The 25,355-nt window shown below is 41.3% G+C and overlaps 3 protein-coding genes across 3 annotated transcripts in view; 1 reads left to right on the top strand and 2 right to left on the bottom strand.

The window, feature by feature from the left end:
* The window catches only part of LOC104932112 (formin-like protein 13), a 34,382-nt gene extending 27,327 nt beyond the window's left edge, over positions 1 to 7,055 (bottom strand). The window contains exons 1-8 of the mRNA XM_019273943.2: positions 6,795 to 7,055; positions 5,914 to 6,042; positions 5,201 to 5,269; positions 3,899 to 4,072; positions 3,575 to 3,732; positions 2,390 to 2,578; positions 1,466 to 2,111; positions 1,001 to 1,163 (exon numbers count right to left, since the gene is read on the bottom strand). Coding sequence (XP_019129488.2) covers positions 1,001 to 1,163; positions 1,466 to 2,111; positions 2,390 to 2,578; positions 3,575 to 3,732; positions 3,899 to 4,072; positions 5,201 to 5,269; positions 5,914 to 6,042; positions 6,795 to 6,869 — 1,603 coding nt within the window. The 5' untranslated portion in view covers positions 6,870 to 7,055. The remainder of the gene's footprint in view (positions 1 to 1,000; positions 1,164 to 1,465; positions 2,112 to 2,389; positions 2,579 to 3,574; positions 3,733 to 3,898; positions 4,073 to 5,200; positions 5,270 to 5,913; positions 6,043 to 6,794) is intronic.
* A 3,649-nt stretch (positions 7,056 to 10,704) lies between these two features.
* Positions 10,705 to 16,520, top strand: cd40 (CD40 molecule, TNF receptor superfamily member 5). The gene is made up of 9 exons (XM_010747270.3): positions 10,705 to 10,926; positions 11,450 to 11,540; positions 12,210 to 12,332; positions 12,431 to 12,574; positions 12,659 to 12,752; positions 14,271 to 14,329; positions 14,845 to 14,940; positions 15,042 to 15,073; positions 15,665 to 16,520. Exons 1-9 carry the CDS (start codon positions 10,855 to 10,857, stop codon positions 15,947 to 15,949), a joined length of 996 nt encoding a protein of 331 aa, XP_010745572.3. The 5' UTR covers positions 10,705 to 10,854; the 3' UTR covers positions 15,950 to 16,520.
* A 2,396-nt stretch (positions 16,521 to 18,916) lies between these two features.
* On the bottom strand, positions 18,917 to 20,811 carry irx7 (iroquois homeobox 7). The gene is made up of 2 exons (XM_019273843.2): positions 20,220 to 20,811; positions 18,917 to 19,945 (listed from the first exon to the last, which is right to left on the bottom strand). Exons 1-2 carry the CDS (start codon positions 20,436 to 20,438, stop codon positions 19,172 to 19,174), a joined length of 993 nt encoding a protein of 330 aa, XP_019129388.1. The 5' UTR covers positions 20,439 to 20,811; the 3' UTR covers positions 18,917 to 19,171.
* Between the last annotated feature and the right edge of the window lie 4,544 nt (positions 20,812 to 25,355).

Below are 25,355 nucleotides of genomic sequence, written 5' to 3'. Positions count from 1 at the left end.
TCTGGGAGGAGCACAAACTCTGAATGCTGGAGTACTCTCTTGTATCAAGACAGGAAACCGCTGTCGTTGTTGCTCGGATTCTCTCTCCATATTTTATGAACATGTGAAGTCTAATTATGTTGCCAGTCTCTACAATCACACTAATTCCATTTAGCAGCTCATCACAGACGCCACATCTGTATCGCTTTGCTTTGTCTTTGCCTCCTGGAAGAGCTGTGGTAGGGAGCTTCTGAAATGTTCTCCCCTGGCTCGGGTCTTGAAATATACAAACCACGTACACTCAGTTAATCAAAAGCAAAAAGCCATTAGATGAGATATAGAATATGTTCCACTTCACAATAGCTCTGCAGATTGCATGGGCAGTCATGGCACTGCAGGATTGGTGACACACTGCCCCCTGCAGACACACAGGAGGAACATCCATCTGCCTGCTTTAAAGCTGTGCTGTGGCATTGTTACAGCCTCAAACGTCGCTGTTAAACGAACATTTATGGCCTCTCCCTAAAAGAGTTCTCAGGTCAGCTCGGTCTCAATTAAAGTCTAATTTATGAAAATTAAAGAGCCTGGCTTTAACACTGCTTCTGTTCAGAGGCTGCTTCCTCTTTCTATGTGGTGCTTCCCTCTGGTGGTTGTGGGAAGAGTGGCCTCATTTCACAGCAGAACTTCCAGTTAATGGAAGATACAAATCCCCTTTTTGTGTCTTTCGGTTGTAAGTATTGTTTATCCTGTCTGTCAGTATGTGGAGTGTTTGCACTTGTGATGCCACAACCTTTTTTCACAGAGTTGCACAGCAAATTTCATAGTACAAAGAATGAAATGACAAGACACAAAGTCTGTTGTAGAAATCCAGAAGAATGCTTCTTCAGTACAACGTGGAAATACTACTCATTATTCTGCTGGGAAAAATCCAATACCTGTCATAAAACGCTGGAAACGATCTGTTCCTGTGGCCAATATTTATAAGGAACACTCGTATAACGTTCATTGTTGAGATACTCACTGAAATTGTGTGCAACCTTCGGGTTGAGCATAATATTCTGGGTATTACTCGGCTCAACCGCGCCGAACGTCCCCAGATCTTTAACAGCAAATTGCTCATATAAGCGCGATGTGTCGATTTCAATCCTCCTGGTGCTTTCTTGTTTCCAAAATGATTTTGCAATCTGCCAAGAAACAAATTAATTCAGCGCCGAGACAACTCCATTTTATGAAGAAATCAATGTTAACATTAGAAAAGAGCAACAAAACAAAGAATAATTCCCAACTATGATGCAAAGAGGAATAATGAAGTGAAACCAAGCTGAACATGACCTTACTGCGCAGGCCAAAATAATATAACGCTGCATTTAAATATGAATAATTCACACTAGTGAGGCCTTTCATGCACTTTACACTTAACTGTGAACAAATGGTTATTTAGTGTCTCGTGATGACTTAAGTTTCTACAGACAAGTGATGGTGTTACCTTATCTGACCCAACCACGTCCCAATGGAAAGCCTTGGTGCGTGCTTTCTTTGAGTTCGTCCTCAGTTTGAAGGGGAAAGGTGGGGGCAATGGGGGTGGGACAGGCAGAACTGGCAAGGCTGGTACACAGGGAGGAGACTCTGGGACTTTGACAGAAGATGGGAGGGCATAGTGAGAGGGTGAAGGTTGAGGAGAGGCGGTGGGTGAAGACAAGGCAACAACGCCGGGAGAGGTTGGTGATGGGACAGGAGGCAAAGCCCCACGCTTGATATCTGGACGAGCGGCCTTCTTAGTGCTGCGAGGCTTCGGAACAGGCTTTGCGTGATCGGCCGGGGGATTGCTTGGATCCGTGTCACCAGCTGGTAAATGAGCTCCACCACCGGGAGTGGGTTCTAAATTTTCATAATCACATGGGAGACAATTGAACTTTATATTTTCACTACTTGACTCGAGCTCAGTGTCAGTATCCTCTGCGTCTTCGGCTATGCTGATGTTTCGTAGAACCTTTGTCTCCACAAACATGTTTTCACCCATGGATTTCCTCTTCCAGTCTGAACACAGTTTAGCAATGGCCTCGACCCAAGCATCTCGCTCCATTTGGACGGACCCGGGAGAAGTTGTTTGATCTGGTAGAGGCACCCGGAACCTGCAATAAATCAGCCAAAGTCAACTTCCCTAAGCGGCCAAGATACGTCTGGTAATTAAAACACTCGCTCTACATTTATGACTTCATCACTCAAACAAGGTCGCATTGTAAACGCTACAATAAAAAAACAAATGCATTGCAGAAAAGGCTGCTGACTGAAATCACACTATTACAAGGCTGTAAATAAATCTGAAAAGAAGTACAGCTGTTGTGATAGACAGAACTCATTAATTTATTGTTGTGATTATTTACACATATTTTAATAACCCTCCGCTTACTGGTACTCATTTTTGTGGGTGATCAGAGTAAAGGTGTCGTTGCTGGGAGGCTTCTGTACGCTGGTGTCACCGTCTGACAGGTGAATGACGGTAGACATGGGCACCGTGGATCTCACCTCACCCTCAGCGGGCTCTCGTCGCCTCAAGGATATCAGTGTCAGCTGGCCTGGGTGGAGCCGGACTTCATACCTGGAACAAAATAGAGACCAGCTTTATATTTAACATACAAACGTGATGGTTGGTGTAAATCTTCTCATCAAGTAAACAAATAAACATGTCGAACTATTCCTTTAAAGGTCCAGTGCGTAAGATTCAGTTGAACCATGTTGAACCACAGTGTTTCTACAGTAGCCCAGAAGAGACAAACAAAACAAGCTCCAGAGAGTGCTGTTTGTTTGGTTGGTTTTTGTCCTTCGCACTGTTAAGAATAGTGAAGTGAGGCGGTTGCAATCAGCAGCTACACTTCTAGATGCCACTAAATCCTTCACACCGGTCCTTCAGTGTTTTACAGCCTTGCAATGCATTGCGTGTGGACAGCGTGCACAAAGAGAACATCCAAAAATCAAAAAGATTTGTACTCACACTGACTGAAAAATGTCTTTTTTTATTATTACTTCTCTTGGATGTTTGAGAAGGTTGAAGGTTATTTTCACATTCACCTTCTGAAGAAGGAAGGTTTCTCCGTTCTCTCTGATCTTAAATATGAATTTAATTTGTACGTACAAGGATGATTTTGTCCACATCACTGAAGCTGTGATCCAATTTACAGCTTATACATGTGAAATGGAGACTCGAACCCTTCAGTGCACATACGCTTAGAACTGACTTCTTCAGTGTAGTCGGAGACATCTTGTTTCCGGTACTTAATGATTTGCATGCTCAAAGATTGGAATTTTTCAACAAGGGGGAAGGAGTCGATGTAATTTTTAAGTACTTTATTGGACTTTTTGTGTGAAAATCTAATATCACGTGGAAATTATGTTTTATTCTTGTGCAAAGTTGCGAATATTTTTTTATTTTTATGTCTGTAGATCTTTCATTGTGTCACTACTCGTGTGTGAGCACAGTACAAACTCAGTCCTGATTTCTAAACTATAAAGTGAATTAAAAACTTTTATTTGCTACTGGAAAATGTCACAAATCATTTCTCATGCAGCACATTTGTTGCGTAGGACACATACGTACTTCACCCATCTGAATGATGCCAGGCCGCCTCGGTGCAGCAACAAGACGCCTTCCCGGAGGCTCTGCGAAGCTTCGGGCTGCTGACGTGTTTCTGCATTGCCCTCTTGAGGATCACTGTATATGTTCCCGTAAATAATCCGATTCACGAGCTGAATCATCTGCTCGGACAAAAAGAATCACCAGCATGAAAAAAGTCTCCATGAAAGCATCAATAACAACTGGACTTCTCTTATTTTAACATAAATGACAGACCCATCAGAGGTGTGCTGACTATGAATTATTATAGCTTTATATTCGCTTCACAAGCACTAACTATAAATTCACCTTGTGTTTGTCCTCCAGTGACATGGCCTCCAGTTCATAATCATGATGTCCTTTAAAGGAAATGGAGAAGCGGGAACCCACTCCATCATCACAACTCTTGACGATAGAGAAGGGAAGTTGTCGCTTGATGATTCCTTTCTCTATGCTGCACAGCATTTTGGTCTTGAAGTCGATCTGGGTTGTCACAAAGAGAGAGTTTGAATTAGTGTATTAGCACATGACAGTGAAAATAATCTAATTTGATCTCTTGATAAAGTTTTTTAGCCATGCTAGTGGGCTGATTTGCAGATATTCATGGTCCCCGTGAGGACGAACCATCATAACTTTGGCGATCATTGACTGTTCCTCCTCAGGATCAATAGTAATCACTTTGTTGTTCTATTAATTTCTCATATACTGTGGCACCATCAGGTACACATTTTTATTGTTGTTTTTTTTGTATTGTATTGTATGTTTCTGCCCAGATCCTTGCAAAAACCAATGACAATCCCACCAAACACAGATGTGCTGTTTGTGTGATCTGTTGTTTTAGTGTTAATTAGCAAATGTCAGCATGCTAACACCTTAAACTAAGAGTATGAACATGACAAACATTATACCTGCGTGTTAGCACCACTGTGGTTAAAGCAGCGGTGTCCAAACTTTTTTTAAAGCGGGCCAGATTTGACAATGTGAAGATGCCCGGGGGGCAACACTAACAAAATATTACCAATGAAAGTTACAAATGCACTGTTCTGTAACAGTTTTGTTTTCATTGTAACAATTATAAATATATATTTTTAGATGACAATGTCACCAAATCTAAACCAATCAGGCGTGACAAACAAACCAGTTCTTCCTTTCTTTCACATCTGGAGTCAGATAATAAAGAATAAACTGTATGAACACGTTAAACTTGCATGAAGTTGATACAAATCTGAACCTCATGTTCATTTTAAACATGACTTATTATGGGTAATGCAAAGACTGTTAACATTTAATCACTCTTGCTCTTCTCTTTGACAACATCATTCAGAAAGTCATATTTAGTGTCACATCTACAGATATATAACAGCAGCAGTTATGTCCTTAGAAGTTAACGTGTCGTACATTCAGATGCCAAATCTTCCAGCCACACAGTATCTGACAATCTTAGCAGGCCATAAATAATATATTATAAAAAAGTAGCTTCAGGGCGCATGAAATCTGACCGCGGGCCGTGATTGGCCCCCAGGCCGTACTTTGAACATCCCTGGGCTAAAGTTTCATGGAGCATGGCTGTGAACTCTCTTTGGTTTGCTTGTTTGTTTTTTTTAAACTCACCTGAAGAACTCGTTTCTGCCACCTGTAGCGGCCGTGCTTGTGAACACTGAAGTTGTACTGTGAGGGTTCCTGCAACAACAGCCCAAATATGCAACATTAATACCTGATGGGGAAACACCCATTCATCTTTTGTTGAGTGTTTCCTGCTAAGCCTCAAGATATAAATTTCCTTCAATCATTGGACGACACTGGAAACATGCCAGAGACCGAACCAGCAGGCTGAGCAGGTTATTACCACAACAATGTTCAAGGAGCAGCAGATACATTTGTAAGAAGTCTTGAAGTCTTTCATTTACAAAACAGGTTTTATAGTACACAAACAAAATCTGGGCACACAGTCTCATTGTCATTATGAGGTCGCCCGTCAGTGGAGGCTACAGGCTCTCTGAAAAAAGCTCTAGCATGTAAGGCTGCCTATATGGTCCTGCATCATGTTTTCTCTATTGTAAGGGTGCACATAGATGGCACTTTGTCAATCTTTATCAGCCACGAGGGCATTCAAGAGGGAACTTTTGCAGCAAAACAAACATGGAGGCGATGACCCGGCTCCAAACAGTTCCCCATTTTCTTTAGACCCCTGCTGAAATGGTGGCCGGACAATGAAATTGAGAGCCTCGCAGCCACAGCCATCAGAAAGATTACGACAATTTGCAACAACTCAACCACAAAAGCATCGTAAACACGAGTGAACATGTGGTTTGAAATGGTGGTACCTCTTCCGCCAGGCTCTTGTCTTTCAGCAGCTGCTTCCTGTCCTGTCTGGCCTGGTTCAGAGCATCATCGATGGACAACTCTCCGTTCTTCACCCTGTTCATGATGCTCAGCTGCATCTCATTGCTCAGCTGAAAGCACAACAACACGGATAACAGTGTGGACAATGTTTAAGAGGTTATCTCTATTGTTTATTGCGAGGAATCGTGGTTCTTATTCCCCAGAAATATGCAGCCCAAGTGACAAAATCTAGCCCTTTAAAGTGTCCTTGCATTTGGTACATTCACAAATAATTCATAGATTGCAGCAACAACACCATAAAACCTTCCTTCAGGCCTTTGATGCTCTTCCTTTTAGCAGTCATGCTTTATTTATCTTCAACAGTGCGTCGAGTGTTCTTTCAGATAGTTGATAAGAGAGACAGGATTAGTCATTCTCAGCTCTGAGGAATTAAAAAGAGGAACCGCTGTGTTGTACGATCGCCATCTGCATCTGTTAAGCACATGCTATTACGGGAATATACTGTCTTCCTTAAATCATTCACTGTCCAATTTCTAAGTAAACTTTTCTTTGTGGGAAACTACTAACAGCAGGGATGTCAGTTTGAATTGAGGAAGTAAACCAAATGACAGACTTTACACACACTGAGCCAAAAGTCTGGCTGCACAAATGTGATGTTAATGAAAGCAAGAGGTCTTTTTTTTTTCCCCTGCGGAGCTGCGTACAGTCAAGCTGCTCTTTTAGTCTAATGACTTAGACATCTGCAGAAGCACTGATTTTACACTTTCACACATGTGGTGAATTAGTGTTTGACACTTGCTGTTAAAGGAACTCACTGTATGATGTGTTGTTTCTTGTCTAAGCACACGAACTGAAATCTTACCTGTGGCAAGTCTTCAGTGAATCTTTCCATCCTGGAAAGATTTTCTTTCTTCTTTAATCCCAAACCTGGCATCATGTCTTTTTTTTTTTTTTTAGATTTCAGTCACAACATCCATGCAAACACTCGAAACAGATTCCTCTTTTATAGCAACAGCGTAAAAGAAGTTTTGTTTTTTCCCAGAGAGTTCCGCCTCTGAGATTTGTTTCATGTTTTTGCCACCGCCTCCCCTGTTTCGGCTCAGGTTCTTCCAGGTAAGGCAGGTCGTGGCTGTTTAGCCACACCCACAGCTTTCTCTGCAAAAACCACAAAACATTTCCACTCAGTTGACATGTCTGTACTCGCAGCACAATGTGCCTTATCAGCTGCACACATCCACAAGTATCCAGAAGAGAGCGCTACGAAACCTGGAGTCCTTTCTTTGTCATACCCATACTGTACTGTAATAATACAGTACATGGATTCTTAATGTGACTGGATGTGTCTACACCCACATGAAATATGACTTTAGTGATTATGATTATTGTATGTTTTTAATTCATGCATATCACGTGTTTCTAAACTGTTACTTTCACTATTCTGCGCTCAGTTTTCTTTGTCTTTTGTGGTTTTATTTTGTATCTAATTTGATGTAACAATATTTGTCTTTCTTTCTTTCTTTCTTTCTTTCTTTCTTTCTTTCTTTCTTTCTCATATTTAATTTTTTTTGCATTTTGATGTTTTTAATTAGTAATATGGATAAAACTGATATCCATATTTTATCCATTTCATGTGCACAGTCTTTGAGCAATTAGGACTTGAGACTTCACAGTTTTGGAGTACATTTATACAAAATATTATAACAACTGATTTAACAGGCAAAACCACCGACCAGATAAAGGATATATTTACATAAAACCACTCTGACTAAGACTAAGGATCACTTCAGCAGAGGGAGTGTGTCGAACACGAGAAGCCGTGCGTCGTATCATTATATATTTTTGTCTTTGTACAGGTCAGTGAAGCTGTGCACCGTTTCCCCAAACTTGCAGCCTTTATCAGAATGAAGCTTTTCATCTCATTCCTGCGATGAGTCACTGATGATGAAACCTGAAACAACATTATGGGGATATTAGCTGTTTTTGCTGCTCGTTGTTGATTGGCTCCCTGCTCTGCCCTTTTTCTGATTTTGCATGGATTGTATCTAATGTTCTATATTGTGTCATTATTTATTGGTAAGTACTGAACTGCCGTGTGCATACTTATTAAGATGTGTCATTATGAACCATACTTTAGGACTTTTAACATCTGGCCTGGGACAGCACATGAAAATTAGACTTTTGGGATTACTCTAGATCATTAAAGTTTTTCTTCTGTTGATCAATGAGCATTGTCCCTGTCAGATAAACTAATGAATGAATAAGAATAATCAAGGAAGAAGGAAAGAAGACACTGAAAACAAGACGAAGAAGAACACGAGGAACCGTGGGACAGTTGTTGTGTTGTTTGAGTACAGTTTGGATTGTGCGGGAAATGATTTGTCTATGAACTGAATGACGTTTAGCGGTGACAGGTGGCTGCATGTGGCTTAGTGTGCCCCACTATTGTTTGAGTATATATCACCTCATCCAGTGGGAAGTGAAACTTGCATTCAGCTGTGACATATACTGAGGACTTCTCTAACAAACGCTGCATTATCACCAACAACACTGGACACTTTTAATCATGAAGAGTAACTTCTAGGAAAACTCACTATGAGACATCGACTGACTGGAAGAGGATTTTTGACCTATCTAAACCGAAGGAAGTGAAACAATGATGATGTTTATGCAGGTGGACATTCCCCTGAAAAACAGGACTACATTAACAAAGGTCAAAAGGAAAATGAGTAGTTAAAACTGATAAAAAAACATTATCCCTTCCATCCCCGATCCTGGTTAACAATGAGTATTTCAAGAATGCAGAACAGGCTGATGCATGAAAAGGCAAAAGGAACACAAAGGCACAAAAATGTCAGTATAAAAGAAGAAAGACACAAGTTTAGTGGTAAAAAACAAACAAATCTACAGATTCTGTTGTGTCTGTATGATTCATGATTCAAAATAAGTGTCGCTCAAGGTTCAGTCCCGTGTGACAGGCCTCTAAACGGGGAGACCAGAAACAAAATCAGATCTAACATGAAGGTTAAGTCAGTGTTTACCACTAAAGGTAACAATTATAAGATGTATTACTCATGTTGTATATTCAGACAGGAGCACCGTGAACATGTAACCGGAGGGGAAAGCACAACGTTCAGAGTTGTCAGTATGTTGACAACATGTTGCCAAAATTGGCTCTATTTTTGATGATAGTCCTCTAACTGGAATTTCCAGCAGGGAAAAGTTTAAAGGAAATGACTGCTCGTTCTTTTTGGCTGCTCCCAGCACCTGTACCGTAACTGTGTGAATACATGTGCAACAAATTCTGAATGGCAGCTGATAGTATGTCTGACTCCATTTCAAGCAAACATAAATAAGCACAGGGCATCATATCACAGCATTTTAGACATGCTTGAGTACATCTGTGCAGAGATGCCTGAAGGCTTGTTACACAAGAGAGGAGCACCTCCAGCAGCAGTTAGAGTCATCGTGTGGGAAACCCCCACATGAAACTTCTTGGGGAATACCTCGACTCTGGTGGGATTTCAAGCTCTACCATAGAATAGGTGTGACCGAGACTAATGAGAACAATCAAATCTTTTCTGTCATAAATTTCCCAAGAAGCAAACAGTGTGTGAGGAACATGTTCAGCGGCTTTATCAAATGTTTTTTTGGATAGAACATAAAATCCACATGTTGTGGAATGTAACATGTACTCAAGAACAATTAGTTAAAAAGTACATTCATGACGTATTTGTACTTTGAATTTTTCTATTTGGTGTGACTTTACTTCTGCATTACACTTCAGAGGAATATATTAACTGCAACTGATCTTTTTTTGCAGATTTTACATACAAAATATATGTTGAGTTGATTAAATACAATGTGCTTCTTTAGGTTAAACCAGTTACATAAAGTATCAAAACAAAGCGCTTTAAATTAATTCCACGTCGCCCAACTGCAACATTAAAAAGCTGTTCATACTCATACATCACTAATAATAATCTGGTACTGTCGCCTTAGGCTGGAAAGCAGAAAACTGTGTAACCAGTACAAAGGTTGTAACGCCTTTATGTCCACAAAGAGTGATTAATATTTACCCAAAGGTTACTGACTACATACCTAAAAAGTGCTGATACTTGAGCCTGCTCTGGATTATCATGCAGGATTAGGACGCGGGAAGAAACAAAGAACAAAATGTGAGAATGTTTCAGCTTAGTAGTTTGTTTAAACAAAAAACAAAAAGAAGGGGGACAGGATTTAAATGCATGTTTTGTTAAGTCTCTCCATCTGCTATTAATATTTTAATTAAATAGCAATCAATATTTAAGGGGCCCTGTGAGGTGTCGTGATATACTGTTGATGTAAACAAAGTGTAAACAGGACTAAGATGACTAGACACAGGTTGAAGTGCCTGAAGTGTTTGTGGTTACTGTATGAGTGTATCAGTCACGAGGTTCTGGGTTCGAACCCCTCAGCCTGTGGGAGTGTTGTGGCTGTGTGTTCATGTTCTTTCTGTCTGCCTGAGTCACCCATTGTCAGGTGGGACCACCCACTCCTAATAACTTATGGAAAATATTATAGTATATGTAGTAATATAACACTGACAGGGTGGTACTTCTTTCACTTCTTCTTTGTGTCCTTGTTGTGGAGTATTTGTAGCACCCGTTTCCATGTCTTGGCCTGTAATCAGATTACTTCTGGGCAGTCTAAAGTCCAGACTGTAAACACACACACAAAGAGAGAGAGAGAGAGAAAGAGAGAGAGTTTACAGGAAACGGTCAGTTTAAAAAAGAAAGTCACATGGGGAACTCCACCCTCTCCTCCCCGTGCGCAGCCACAGTTGTTGCGGAAAAACCCTCCGACGTCTTTTTGTGTTTTAAGCGAGGTGATCTCAGAGCAGCTCCAACACTCGACACTGTGTGTGTGCAAGGGAGAGCAACAACATGCTGACACTACCAGCACAGCGAACTAAGATGGATTTATCGCAGCCGATGGTGATGGTGTGCGCTTTTCTGGTGAGTGAGCTGCTTTTACGCGTTTGGTTGTGAAAAAAAAAACAGGTTTTAACTGAGCTCAGGTTTCCTCGCTGTGTTGCATTTAGTTGTGTTATAATGAGTTATAATTCGGACTCTTGTTTATTTCACTCACATTTGACTCAGAAATGCAGTTTAATCCGCCATTCTGTCCAGAATAGTGCGTTTTTTGTACAGTTACGCCCAAATGACGCATGACTCAGAATTTACTTTCACTTTCGTTTTCCCCCTCACAGCTGCAAGCAGCCTGAAAATGTTGAATCTGCCTGACTCCTAATACCCAGAATGCTCATATTAATAGCAAAAAACGTCAAAGAAACTACAGAACGCACCTGTCGTGCATTGAGTTTCAGTGTTAACAGCTTGTTGAATGTTTGGGACTTTCCATCACGCCCCTTACAGTCTGGTCTGAGGAAGTGAACAGTGAACTGTCTCTACATCAGTAGAGATCACACCAAGAGACTCAGCTACCTCTTATTCATGTGGATCCTTTGTTACTTTGCAGGCGCTGACCGCTGCCGAGCCCTTATGTGACCCCAGGAGTCAGTATGCGTCAGATACTGGTTCTGGTGAATGCTGCAAACTGTGTGAACCAGGTGTGTAAACAACATTTCATCTGCTGACTTCGTTGCATCATTAAAAAATGATACAGGAACATGTTTTTTTAATTAACAACCCTCGGGTGTTAGATTTCAAACGGACACTCTGTTGGCACATTCACGGACTATAAACATGAAGAAAAATGGCAAAATTTGGAGCCACTTCTATCGAGGTTTAAACATTGAATTACTCCATTAGCTGCATTAGTTATATAAACATTAAATATATATAAAGATAAAGATGGCAAGCCCCGCCTCTGGCCTAATGCCAGTTGGGATCAGCTCCAGGATGAATGGATACTGGCTTTCGTCTTCTGACCACTCAACACCACCCATCATCCAATCATACACACAGCTAATCACATCCACACACAGCTGGAGCAATTTGGGGTTCAGTATCTTGCCCAAGAAAGAGCGTAGGAGCCGGGGATCGAACCATTATATGCATCCCTATAACAGAGATTATATATCAGCTTAGTCACTGCTCCAGGTCAAGACGTACTCCAGTAGTGTTAAAGGGGCTGGTGGGTGGATTTAGTTTCCTCTGGACACAGTTTCCCACAGGTCTGCATTTTTACATACATAGATAAAGACTATATGTATGTACAGTGATCCATTTTTTTCTACTGTGTATGAAACAACACTTTCTTCTTCTTCTTTTTTCAGGGACCTACATGAGGACTATGAGCACTTGTCAGGAACCCCAGTGTGTGCCATGCAGGAGCAGTGAATACCAAGATAAATACACAAAGGAAGACAAATGTATAAAGCAGCCGTACTGTGACGCAAGTAAGACCTGGTGACAAACTAAAGAAAAAAAACACTGATAGACACCGACACTTTCATTGATGTTGCACGACGTACAACTCTGTCCATTCTTTTTACAGATCTGCACTTTCAGGCTCCCGTCAATGTGAGGACAAAAAAGAGCATCTGCCAGTGTAAAGAGGGATTTCACTGCTCCACTGCAGAGTGTACAACCTGTGTGCCGCACAAAACCTGTGAACCAGGATTTGGGGTTCAGTCCAAAGGTACAAAAGATCTTTTTAAGGAAGTGTTTTTACAGAATGACCCTTTGTGCTAAATCTAATTTGACTATCACACATTTATTTTAGGCAATCATACGCATGACACAGTGTGTCAGGCGTGCCCTAAAGGGACGTTTTCTGATGAGAGCTCGTGGAACGCCGCCTGTAAGGAGTGGACGCAGTAAGTACTCCATGAAAACCGTTACGTTAAAAAGTAGCAGAGAAAACATGAGCCGTCCAGACATGATTGGCAAAATGAGGATAACTGTGCACACGCTTTAGGACAATCTCTCTCTTTAAAAGGCACACTCAGAGATATGATGATACAACAAGCACTTCGGTTTGTTTGACGCTCATTCCAAGTATTGGCATTAGAAAAGTTGTAGAAACTTTCCTCAGTTTCACAAAAATGTTTTTACTCTTTGAGGTAGTTTAAAAAGAGTCAGTGTGCTGTTACTTGCTGAGATTCAACTGATTCTCTTCTTCTGGTTTTCTGACTGGTGAATTGGCACCACGGCAACGCGCATCTCGACGAACCAACTCCTAATAATCAGTTAAGAGTTGCGGTTGGACTCAAGCATTTAATTCAATTATAGTGATCCCTCGCTATATCGCGGTTCACTTTTCGCGGACTCGCTGTTTCGCGGATTTTTTTCAGTGTCATTTTGCATGCTTTTTTTTTTTTTACAGCGTACTGTACAGTATGAACGCGCATTGTGTTCTGCGTCCTGATTGGCTAAGGGAGAACCGCACGTTTTCTGCGTCCTGATTAAGGGAGTACTGTACAAAATGCGTGTAAAAAGGTGTATAAAAGTGTGTGGTTAGGAGTTTTATGGCCTTAAAACATGTATAATAATTGTAAAACTTACTTCGCGGATTTCGTTTATTGCGGGTTATTTTTAGAATGTATCCCCCGCGATAAACGAGGGACCACTGTAGTTGAAAAAGAGTCAGTGTGCTGTTACTCGCCGAGATTCAACTGATTCTCTTCTTCTGGTTTTCTGACTGGTGAATTGGCACCATGGCAACGCGCATCTCGACGAACCAACTCCTTATAATCAGTTAAGAGTTGTGGTTGGACACAAGCATTTAATTCAATTAATGTGAAATTTGGTTAAAATAAGCGTTAAATTCGAATTAAAACAATGTGAAATTTGGTTAAAATAAGCGTTAAATTCGAATTAAAACACAGTTACTGACACCTCAAACTCAAGTGTCTTGCCTTGGACTAAACACATTTAATCTCATCTCTGAATTTCAGCTAACCTTTTCAGCTTTCCGTGTAATGTCGGCCAACCGTCGTTGAAAGAGTCGAATCAACGTCGGACGTACAACCCGTTGACAAATCGGAGGGAAACGCTGAATAAATTAAGAGAGAAGCAAAACAAATGCTTTTAAAAGGGGGCACAGGGCTTCGTAAAATGGTTTGATGAGCGTATGAATCATATGTTGCCGTCTTTCACTGTCCCAGATTTGGACTGAATTGAACGCTTATCGGAGATTTCAGAGTGACAAGTCAAATGTTGGCACCATTTTCCAATCGTCGACTCTGGGAATGTCTTTTGAAAGACATGGTGTAAACATTAGCAAACTGCTGCCTTCACTTTGGACATTTCAGGACAAATAATCACCTGAATCTAAAATCAGTCACAATAAAGAGATCAGGTATTGTTCTTTAACACTGTGAAATTCTTTGCAGATGTGGCTATGGACAACAGCAAATTCAACACGGAACAGAAACATCTGACAACATCTGTGGTAAGTTCTGTATAGGCGGATCTATTGTAAAGCTTTCTCACTTTGAGCTCTACAGCCAACCTTAGCCGTGTGGTTAGTGGTGGGTTGTCTCAAAACGAAACTCTAGAGGTGATGCAGGATATGTCTTCTAAATCTTATGTCGGTCTGTGGTTTAACAGCTTTCACCTACACACTGTTCACTGTACGTTACAGTACATGCACTATGTTTACATGGCTACAAAAAGAAATAATAAAACATTTAGAATTAAAAAAAAGGAAACGTGGACTTCCTCTTTTCTCCGAAATTATCTTTTCTCCACACGTACACGTTCATACTTCCTCTGCTATAATGCAAATGCGAGGCAAATATGAGCGCTGCAACCTATTTCCTGTCAACAAGGACATTTATTTTTCATATTTCATTTAGTTTTGTATTCCCCCTAATAATAAATGCCCACATGCTACTCGAATTATCTGCAGGAATCAATGTTGTTGATGTGTTGGTAACATCTTTCTCTCGTTTGCTTGTCTTCCAGAGGGAACCTCACGCACACATGTGATTGTGATCTGTGTGGTTGTTGTTGGGATCATATTAATAGCGATATCTGGATTCATGTATTGGAACTGCAAAGGTACGCTGTGCTCTAAATTCTCTCCATTATAACATGTTTAATCAGTTTCAGCTATTTACTTCATGCACTCATGTTGTCTGCACTTTCTTTCTTTCTTTTAGTGAAACGAGGCAATGCCAAAGGATGTTTAAAGGTAAATGTGATTTTTGTTTTGTTTTGTTGTTGACTTCTATATTAGTCTTTCATGCAGCATACATATGTAGCCATAAATACTCTGTAAACGTGTGTTGATGCTCATGCACCGAGCTGAGAAGGTTGACACCACTTTTACATCTGCACTCTAAATATGAAGCAAACTGGTGATCAGCTTAGCTTAGCACAAAGACTGGAAACAGAGGGAAACTGCTAGCCGCACTCTTGTTTAGCTTTCGACAGAGCCTTTGTTTCCAGTCTTTATGTTAAGATACACTAACTGCCTCTACGTCTAACTCTCTTTAAGAAAGCAGATGAGCATTTTTTTCCCAAAATGCTGATTAAATTGTTGTTTTTAATTACATTTAATTTAGGATCTGTCCAGTTCAAGTTGTATTTAGGGTAATCCTCAACCCCTTAACCTGGAAAAAGAAACCTAGTTTTGTCTTTATGTGAACATTTCCCAACTGAGCCGATGAATTCAAAGCATGTAAACATGCTGAGAGAAACTTCAACTGTTGCTTTGGATTCGTTCTGTTTCCCACAACTGAAAATGTAATATTCTAAATTTCTATATTTCTCTCTCTTGTAGGGCTGTGTTGAATGGTGTGTGGGAGGAGAACACGAGCCACTGGCCACTGAGTCCAAACTAGTAACAACCCCAACTAGTGACGAAGAGTCCACGATGCCTGAGCCGCTGTCCTCGCAGGAGGAGGGTTTCGGGAGGACGCCGGAGGAGAATGAGGACGAGCTAGCGAGTCAGGAGATGTCAACAGACGTGCTTTTAACCGATAAAGGGAGAATCCTGACACAGGAGAACGGGAAAACGGAAATCCTCTCCCGACAGGAATCACAAACACAAACGTATAGTGCATAGGCTGGAAAAGTTCATCCAGGGAGCTGGAGCCTATCGCAGCTGATTTAGCCTGAAATGTCTCTGACACTGAGACTATCCAGGTGGATTCATGGACTAAACTCTGATACTCTACCTGCTGTGTGCTGGCTTTGTTTATTTCATGTACCCAGCTACTAAATCTGTGTTGAGCCACAGCGCCTGATCCTGTCAAGAGGCGGGCTACACCCTGGACAAGTCGCCATGGAGACAAACAACCATTCAAACCACCGATTTAGAGCCGCCGATTAAGTTACCCAATAATTATTGAGTGCATGTCTTTGGACTGCTCGAGTACCACACTTACCCCAGCCGAGTCCAAACCAGGAACCTGTTTTGCTGGTTTGAACCAGCTGAGGTGCTTTGAGTGCAAACCCCTGCACCACTGTGCTTCCCATGGATGTGTATAATGTGTAATTAATAAGGATGTAACGATGCATCGGACACGATTAAAAATCTGTTCAAATGAGTGACGATTCTCACCGGTTGACAGAAACAATGAATCGCGATTCTTGGCGAATGCGAGAGAAGTAGGATATGTTCTTTTTCTTCTTTTTTTAAATTAGAAATAGGTTATCTTAAAAAAAAGTCACTGGTTGGTGATTCATTTGTTGAACATCAGGCGTCACGTCACTACGTAGGTACGGAGCACAGAGCGAGGGAAGACATGGCGACGGTAGAAAACAGCTTTGAACTAGAGGACGCACCGAGCAGTTTGAAATCACCTGTGTGGAGCATTTTGGATTCCCTACATACACAAATACAACCGTGAGAAATGGACAGACAAAACCAAAAACAGCATGTAAATATTGCAAGAGACTGCAAACATATAGCAGCAACACGAGCAACATGCAGCAGCGTATCAGCCGCCAAAGTAACGTTACGCCACCTCGTGAGAGAAAACTGCACATCACACCAGTTAACAGCAGTTTACTGTGAGATCGTTTCTAAAGAAAGCAGATGTCATGTATTTTGTGATGACCATGTAAGTTGCACTTTTTTACAAGAGAACACAAACTGTTTGAGAGTTTCTGTAAAGAAAGCACCTAAGATTTTTTTTCCTACAAATTAAAAGATCATTTTATTTGTTCATAATTTGTCTGGTAGCTTATTTAGATTTTTTTTTTTAAAAATCGCATCGTGAACAAAAAATCGTGAACCGAATCGAGTCGTGAGTTGAGTGTATCGTTACATCCCTAGTAATTAATAATAGGAACTGTAATTAATAATAAAAACTGTCATAATGTGCACCTTTTGATGTATATAAAGTGTTAAAAGTTTTTAATCATGTGCTGAAATGTTATATAACAGATAATAGTTTTTAAGTTAAGTAGTTTTTAGAGCTAATTCTTTACTGTGTGTTGTTTGTATTATATTTTCACGTCTTCATCAACCTGTGGATTGTTTTGCAAAATACTTCTGTACATATTGTGAAGTGTGAGTGTGCATGCACTGATAATTTAAATTTTGCATTAAAATTTTAAACCATGGGAGTTTATTTATTTATTTATTTATTTATTTTCCCTGCTGGAAATCGTTCCCACAATGCTTTGGGTAGGGATGTTGAACAGGAAGTGTAACGTCACTGTCATGGATGCCAGACTCGGTTCAGAAAGTTTCACATTTAAGCTGAAAAACATCGTTTGTTTTTGCTGCAGAGCTGCGACCTGAGCGCAGTTCTTTCAGCCTGTGGGTGCTTTTATTTTGGTGGCTTGGCAGCATTAATGCATGCCGATTTATCCACAGGCTGGTCATGTTTGCGGTGCGCTCATGCTTTCTGCAGACAAATCTCAAAGTATCACTCTGACACTGAAGCAAACTCAAAAACATGAAGATTCTCAGGCGAGTTCTGGAGTCGTGAGGAGCGTCTTTTTCTCGTTTCTAAGCGGTTTTTATGGACGTTTATCCAGGATGGACATCGGACACTGTGACATCCTCGGAAAGAGTAAGTCTCGCTGAATCTAAAAATATACATATCATGTGTGTTGGTTGTGATTTAACTGAGTTATTGACTGAACCTGCAGCCATTGAGGCTTCAAGTAGTTTTAATTGGCTCCATGAGCTGTGCGTCCATGTGTGCATTGATTAACTGCTGTTTAACACCTGTCACTCACCTGCAGCATGTGCTTCTAATGGAGTAAGTGGTGCTGCAGTTCCTCTTGACTTCCTCAAGAGGGCGCTAGATGACTGTTGAAAGCTCCACATGGAGCTGAGGGACTCTGTCTCTGAGCAGCAGGATGGAAGTCAAAATTAAAAAAAGTGGAGACCCAGTTTGAAGTTTTCTGACATATTCTACTGTATTCATGTTTTACTGTGAGAAAAAAGGAGGCTCAGATTAAAGCTAATCTGCCCTCTGTGTGTTCCTGTTTGTAGGGATTTGCATGGAAGAGGAGGCGAAGCCAGAAGACAAGAGGGGAGCTGCATTTCAGTCCAGTTGCTTTCTCATTATCCCTGGATTAATGGAGGTACAGCCCTTTTGAATTTACATGGGAACCTTGAGGTGTTTGATAGTGAGGAATCCCCTCAGCGACCGACCCCTAAGCACTAACTAACAACCTTTAAAAGACCTGTGGGGGCCCGGTGCTGCCTAATCTGAGGTGGTTTACACTATACCTGAGGGAAGAAGCGTGTGTGTTCACACAGGAATTGAAGAACTCTGAGGTCTAGAAATGTTCAAAGTGTAATGGTAGGGATTAACTCAGCAACAAGCTGACCAGAAACCAGTTTGGGAAGACTTAACAGAGGTTTGATATGCAAAGTAAACTCTCTTTGTGCTCACTCGATTTGCATAAATAAGATGATTCCCCTGAAATTAGAAGTCAGCTTTTTATCTCGCATAATATTTTTTTTACTGATATTGAAGAAAATGCTTCCTCATGAACACAAACCGTCCTTCTTTAGTCACAAGGAAGCTTTCAATGTTTGAATGAGAGCGTCAAAGCAGTTTTCAGGATTTCATCAGAAGCTGAACTTTTTATTTAAGCAAAAATATTTCTTCATGATTAAGACAAAGGAAACATAATTTACAGGTTGATGGTGGAAAAATACATCTACATTTATTTACAATAACATGTTAAAAGTCTTTGGTCTCCCAACAGATTTTCATTTCACTGCAAACTTCAGGAATTCTCGCACAGATCCCTGAGGTCTGAATGTTTTAAAGTGCAAAAAGAAAGACGTGGACAGTGTCTCTGATTCGTGTCTGTCTTAGACAATTTCATGCGTGGTGTAACATGATGGGACGAACAGTGCGTTTCTCGAAGCCCATTCAGCCCACAGTTTCCCTGCAGGGTGGTAAATATTGTCCAGAGGTTTCTTCACAGTCTCCGAGGTGGCGGTCTCAGCCAAAGACCAGATTTTGGGTTTCTGGCTCACAATGTTTTCTTTACTTTCCAAAGCGGACGGCGTGTGGTCAGAGTCACTCTTTTCAACTTTCTTCACAAGTGCAAGTTCTGCGTCTTCGTGCTCGCTGCTTGGCTGCATCTCCAAACGCGCATCCACAGCCGCCGAGCTGTCCAACGCGCTCTCTGCCTGCTCATCCGTGTCTGTGCGCTCGCTCTGAGGCTCTGCTTCGTCCCTCTCGTCCAAGTGACATTTCTGCAGGGAGCTGTCGTCGTCGTCGTCGTCGCTCTCTCCCTCATGCTCCTCGTCCTCCTCATCGGATTTCCCCTTAGAAGCCCAGCTGACTCTGTTCTCCTTCTTCAGGCGTCGCCTTGCGTTGGCGAACCAGGTGGAAACCTGCGTGAGGCTCATCTTGGTGATGATGGCGAGCATTATTTTCTCGCCCTTAGTCGGATACGGGTTCTTCAGGTGCTCGTTCAGCCAGGCCTTCAGCGCCCCGGTGCTCTCACGAGTGGCCACCTTGGCGACCCTGCCGGGATCCTCGGCTGCTCCTGGACGGTACGGCGGGTAGAAAGGTCCTCCGCGAGCAAGAAGCGCGTGATGGTAGGGGGAGGCGGCCTTCAGGTCGAAACTGTTGTTCTGGAAAACAGAAAGAGGGAAAGAAGGTTAAGAGAGAGCAATTACGCACGGAGATGGCGACCCCTGACCCAGAGCGCACAGTTCAATAAGTGGCACAGACGTGCAATGAAGGAGAAATCCTCCTAAAGTTCAATGAGTTCAAAAGTTTTTAGACTTTGTGGCCTCACATAACTTTAAAATCTTTAAGAAACTTAGAATTAGTTGTTGTTCAGCTACTCAGGATCCGAGTTTTGCAGCAGTAAAAGCAAAGCATGAAGCATTTATCTCAACTCACCATGTGTGTGATGTGCCTGTGGTGTGGATAGGGGATAAAGTTGTATCCTTGTAGTCCTGAGTATGTTATGGGAACCCCAGCTGCCATCGCTGCCAGATGCTGGGCCTGCTGCTGTTGCACGCCCGGCGGGCAACCCAGCACCGGGATCTGATATCCAGTCGGCATGCTGATGTTTCTCTCCAAGAAGAAGTTGCCAAATCCAGTTTGCGATGCGGGCATCTTTCCTGCGTCCCAGCTATTCGGGTTTGAGTGGCAAATCTAACCTCCTGGATCTATTTATACACACCCAGCTGCCAGCGTGTGTGTGTGTGTGTGAGGAGGGGCTGTGTGTGTGAGTGGGGATGGAGATGGGGGAGGTCCCTGTGGTATTGACTGACAGCTACGTTCAAAAGACCTGCAGCTTTCACTGGCAATAAATCCCATCAAAGAAGCCCTCCGCTGTTCCTTTTAGCGTTTTCGTGGAGAGGCTAAATATGTGCTACTTATCGCAACACAGATAACTGGAGAGAACTGAAGTTTCAATTCAAATGCAACCTTCTTTTTTCTTTGGAGAGGTGAATAAAGACTCATAGAATTAACCATCTCCAACTCTGCGTAACAACCAAACCTCAAGTTTTTGTCATAAAAACAGAAACTTTGTGTTTTTAAATCATTATTCCAATAAAATAAAACTTTTTTTAGACTTTTGCAGCTTTAAAACTTCAATGTTTGTGTTTTTATTTTATCTATTGTTTAATTTTCACGCCATGGAAGCTCACGCCAGTTTGATTTCATTTTGTAGGACGAATTTAACACTTCTCGCGTCTCGCACTAATCGGCGGAGAGCTTTTCTTTTTTCTTTTTTTTTTTTTAAACTGACCTGAATTCAGTTAACAACATCCCGCCAGTCTCTACTGTCGTTTCTGACACTTCATCACATGCAGATCTGTAGTTTTGTGAATTGAATTATCCCTCTTAATGGCATTAAATTACGCTAATAAACAAACAAAAATGCGTTTTACGCACGCGTAAAAGTGTCGCTTTTGGTTCCATACTCCAAAAGCAACGTGGGACTTTTCTTTTTTCTTTTTAATTGAATACAATAATGAAGAAGCCTATAACAGTTGTCATTCATCCTCACAAGCCTCAGAGCCATATCTTTTTTATTTGTTAATTTACTGACTGACCATAACAACCTGCCTTCTTACATGTCGGTGGTTTTTGTTTTGGGTGAAGCGCAACGTTTCAATGGCCCTAATTAAACGAGGTTAAGTGAAACAGGTGTTGACTAATGTATATGATAATTGTGAGATAACAGATGCTAATGTGTGTGTGTGTGTGTGTGTGTGTGGTGGGGGGTTGTTGGAGATAAGAGAAGAAGATTACACTTCTTATTCCACTGCCCCCCCACCTCCACCACTCATGTCCTTCAAAAGAGCCACAGTTAAGCTCAGTGTTTGAGTTCAAAGGAGCAGCGCACCTCTCTTATCTCTGATAATTCTGATTATTATATTAACAGTATTAAGAGGTCTGGTGCTGGAGGTGATAGCAGTGCTACGTTTATTCAGTGGTAGTAGCGAGAAAAGAAGCGTCCAATCGAAACGTGCAGGGATGATCCCAAAGATACTTTTTTTTTTTTTTAAGGTTATGTAACATTTTCTGTATATCAGGTTTTTAAATAGTTTTTTTCTTCATTGGTTGCAAAACTCCAACATGTAGACTTGATATTTCTACTTATGTTTAACCCTCCATATGCCTCACGACATAAACATAACTCTCCTCCAGTTTGTTTTTCTTCATTTGCTTTTGATGAAACTCAAAGTGTGACAACATGGCACATGCTTAACTTCAATAATTTAAAACTTTTATATATTTTCTTAAAACCTACAAAGATAAATGAGTACAATAAATTCAGAATTCAGCCTCACCTTAGCCTAGTATGTACTCTCACACACACACACGCAGTATATAGTATATGACGTGAGAGTCTGAGCGTGTGCATGAATCTGATTTTACACTTTAACATGTTGATTTAGAAGTTTTTCATAATTATGTGAAACAGCTGAGGAATAATTGAGCTTGCAAATAAAACGGGACACAAAGTTCAACTATGCATTGTAAATCTATCTGTTCCTTTGACTCGATTGTCAGTTTTTAGGTTCATTAAATGCAATTTGTGTTGAAACTTTATCAGAAAATAAGTTTTGAATGCTGTGGCTTGAACTCTGCTGTGTTCTAACGCATGAAATACAAACACGAGGTGCATTCATGTACTTTAATGTATCTGTATGTGAGCCGCACAGTATATTTACTCTCATTTTAAGGTACTTGTACTTTCTGTTACTTTGACTGCACTACATTTATTTAACAGCTGTAGTTACTGCTCACTTTATTGTGTAAATATTAGAGATTAAAGCACTCGGCTCATTTGCTATGCATTAGTGTTTATCATCACTCTGCAGAAAAATGAGCATTTTAATACTTTAATACTTTAATTACATTTTGCTGCTGATACTTTGACTTGTATTTAAGTAGTTTTACCATGTGATATTGATACTTTTACTTGAGTAAAGGATCCGAATGCTGCATTTTGTTTCTCCTACAACAGAAGCATTGAAACTGAGTTGAAGGAAACGAGCGAGGGAATTGTTCTCCTTGAGATGTTTTGGATTACCATCAATTGGAGTGTCTGCCCAATGAATAATGATGTACTTTCAATCTGTGTGGATAGTGTCGTGTATTTTAAAGGCAGTGTCAGGGCTGTTCTGAGTGATTCTGGAGGAAATGCTGCCAATTAGTGGATCAACGGAAAAATAATTACCATTTTCAAATTGAAATCTCGCAGGATTTGCTGCTTTGATTTGTCTTATATGATAATGAACTGAATCAGTTCAAGTTTTGGACTCTTGGTCAAACATTTGGAGACATTTTCAGACGTCATTTTAGGGTTCTGTGGTTGTTGTTGTTTTTGCAGACAAACCAATTAATTAATTAATCAAATGATGAAAACAATCTGTTGACCTCTCTTGTTTTCTTTCTCAGACTATAACCCCCCCTGGTAGAGGTGCAGTGTACAATCATGGGTCCAAACGTGCGAGGGGAAAGTGAGAGAGATTCTGAGGTTAGCCACAGATTTGTAGAGGTGGAGGGAAAGCAGGAATTCATCTGGGTGGGGTCCACAGAACCTAAAGCAAATTTGAACAAGAGCAACAATGGGCCGATCAGAGTGCAAAGAGAAGGAGGCTTATGGAATCAGTAGTCTACATCTCACAACACAAACAGCTCAGGGCAGCGGCCTTTGTCCCTCTTGCAGAACTTCTTTTCATTCTCTTCCTCTTTCGGCAGCTCGGCCACAATGCAGGTGTTGGTCTTGCTCTGACAGGTCGAGTTTGCGCTGTTTGCCGTTAGGATGTCAGTCGTTTACAGGAGAGAGAAGTGACCAAATGGAAGACGATTGTCCTCAGTAACCAGAGAGATACAGTACAAGATAGCAGAGAGGATGAAGTTATCTTCATCTCTGATAACAGCCGAGCTAGTCCTCTGTGTCGAAACAATGCAGCGTGTTTACTGTGTCCTCTATCTACAAATCCACGCTGCATATTCCACATTATAACTCACTTGAACAGTTAGGTTAAGTAAAGTGAGACACTGGCTTGGGGTAAAAAAAAAAAAACTGCACTAATGAGCAGGTCAAGACAAAAGGTTTAGGTGTGACCTCAATTATAGGCAATCCCCCTACCTGCGAGCTAACAAAGGCACTGAACATGCAATTAGAATAGCTCATAGGTAGGTGTGAACAAGACAACAAAAGCCTAAAGAGAATCCGCAGAGTCTTCGACACCTATTGCTTGTTAGTTTATTTTTACTGCTCCGGATACTGAAAGGGGAGAAAGTTGACATAGAAATGGAGCCAAAGGAGGGAGGAGAGGTGGATTTATTTGGAGTGCATCGTGTGAAAATGTGAAATTTGAATTAAAAAGAAGAGAAGTGTTGCTACGGAACTTTTAAACAGAGCCTCAGATCAGAATCCCGACAAAGAAGCATTCAAAGCTACGTTTTTAAAGCTCTTTTACATACTGAAAAGCACAGAGAGTCAATCGACAACACATATATTTATATATAATGGTCCCCAACCAGAACTGCAATCTTCCTCCCTAATGAGATTTTCCTGGGGCACCAACACAAATGGAGAGATGTAAGCAAAGTGTGAATGTTATCAAGCTCTCCCACCTCTTTACTATCTGGCCCCCTTCTTCCCAGACCCCCTTCCACTCTTTGTCCTTTGTCATTACTCTTATCAGGACCACTCTATCATTCTTTCAAAATAGTAGTGGCGCTGAAACCGCTTGCAAATGTAAGTATGTCTTTGTTTAGGGCCGGCCAGTGGCCCGCCTCCCAGCTCCCTCCTGGGTGCAGGCTGATTGACGGCCCTCCGCTGGGTGAGTGACAGGCGGCGTTGGTTAGGACCGTGATGGGCCGGTGTGACAGCTGGCGCTGCTGCTTGTGTCTTCCTGTGTCGGGCCCCGGCAGGTGGGTGCTGGGCCCTCCAGGATCCCTCAGCTAGAGCCTTGGCCCAGTTTGCTGGAAGCCCGGTCAGAGCGGCCTCCCCGGTGTGATCGTTGTTGCAGATCAGCTTGTTAGCTCGCTGCGCCCTGTTTCTACACATCAGCTGCAAGTTTTCCTGCACATATGTAGAGCATGGAAAGAGCAGGATGCCATTTTTTTCTACCCAGGGTGTTGCCATATGGGCGTAGCAAATTACATTTTTTTCATTTATCTTCTCAGCACAGTCACACTCTTTAGCAATGACACTTAACACAGTATAAACAGTGATTTATAACACACCATAAAGGCTTTAAGAATAGGCTATCAATTATAAATTCTGCTCTGAAGATATATTTTATTTTAACTATGTTTTTAATGGATTAATTCTCTGTTTATACACCAGCTTCCACTTATGGGTGCCCACTATCAGTTATAGCTGTTGATATACATTAATAAACACTTATATCTGCTTATAGCTGCACTACAGTGTGTTATAAACCATTTATTACATGTTTAAGTACTGCTTTAAATGCTAAATAGGGTGACTTAAACCAATGTACTGCCTTTTTTCACCTCAAACACTGGTTCTCCTCCTTAGTTGCACATATGTAG

Source organism: Larimichthys crocea, chromosome XV, assembly GCF_000972845.2.
Source record: "Larimichthys crocea isolate SSNF chromosome XV, L_crocea_2.0, whole genome shotgun sequence".
Lineage (NCBI taxonomy): Eukaryota > Metazoa > Chordata > Actinopteri > Sciaenidae > Larimichthys > Larimichthys crocea.
This window is presented reverse-complemented; position numbering and strand designations above follow the sequence as displayed.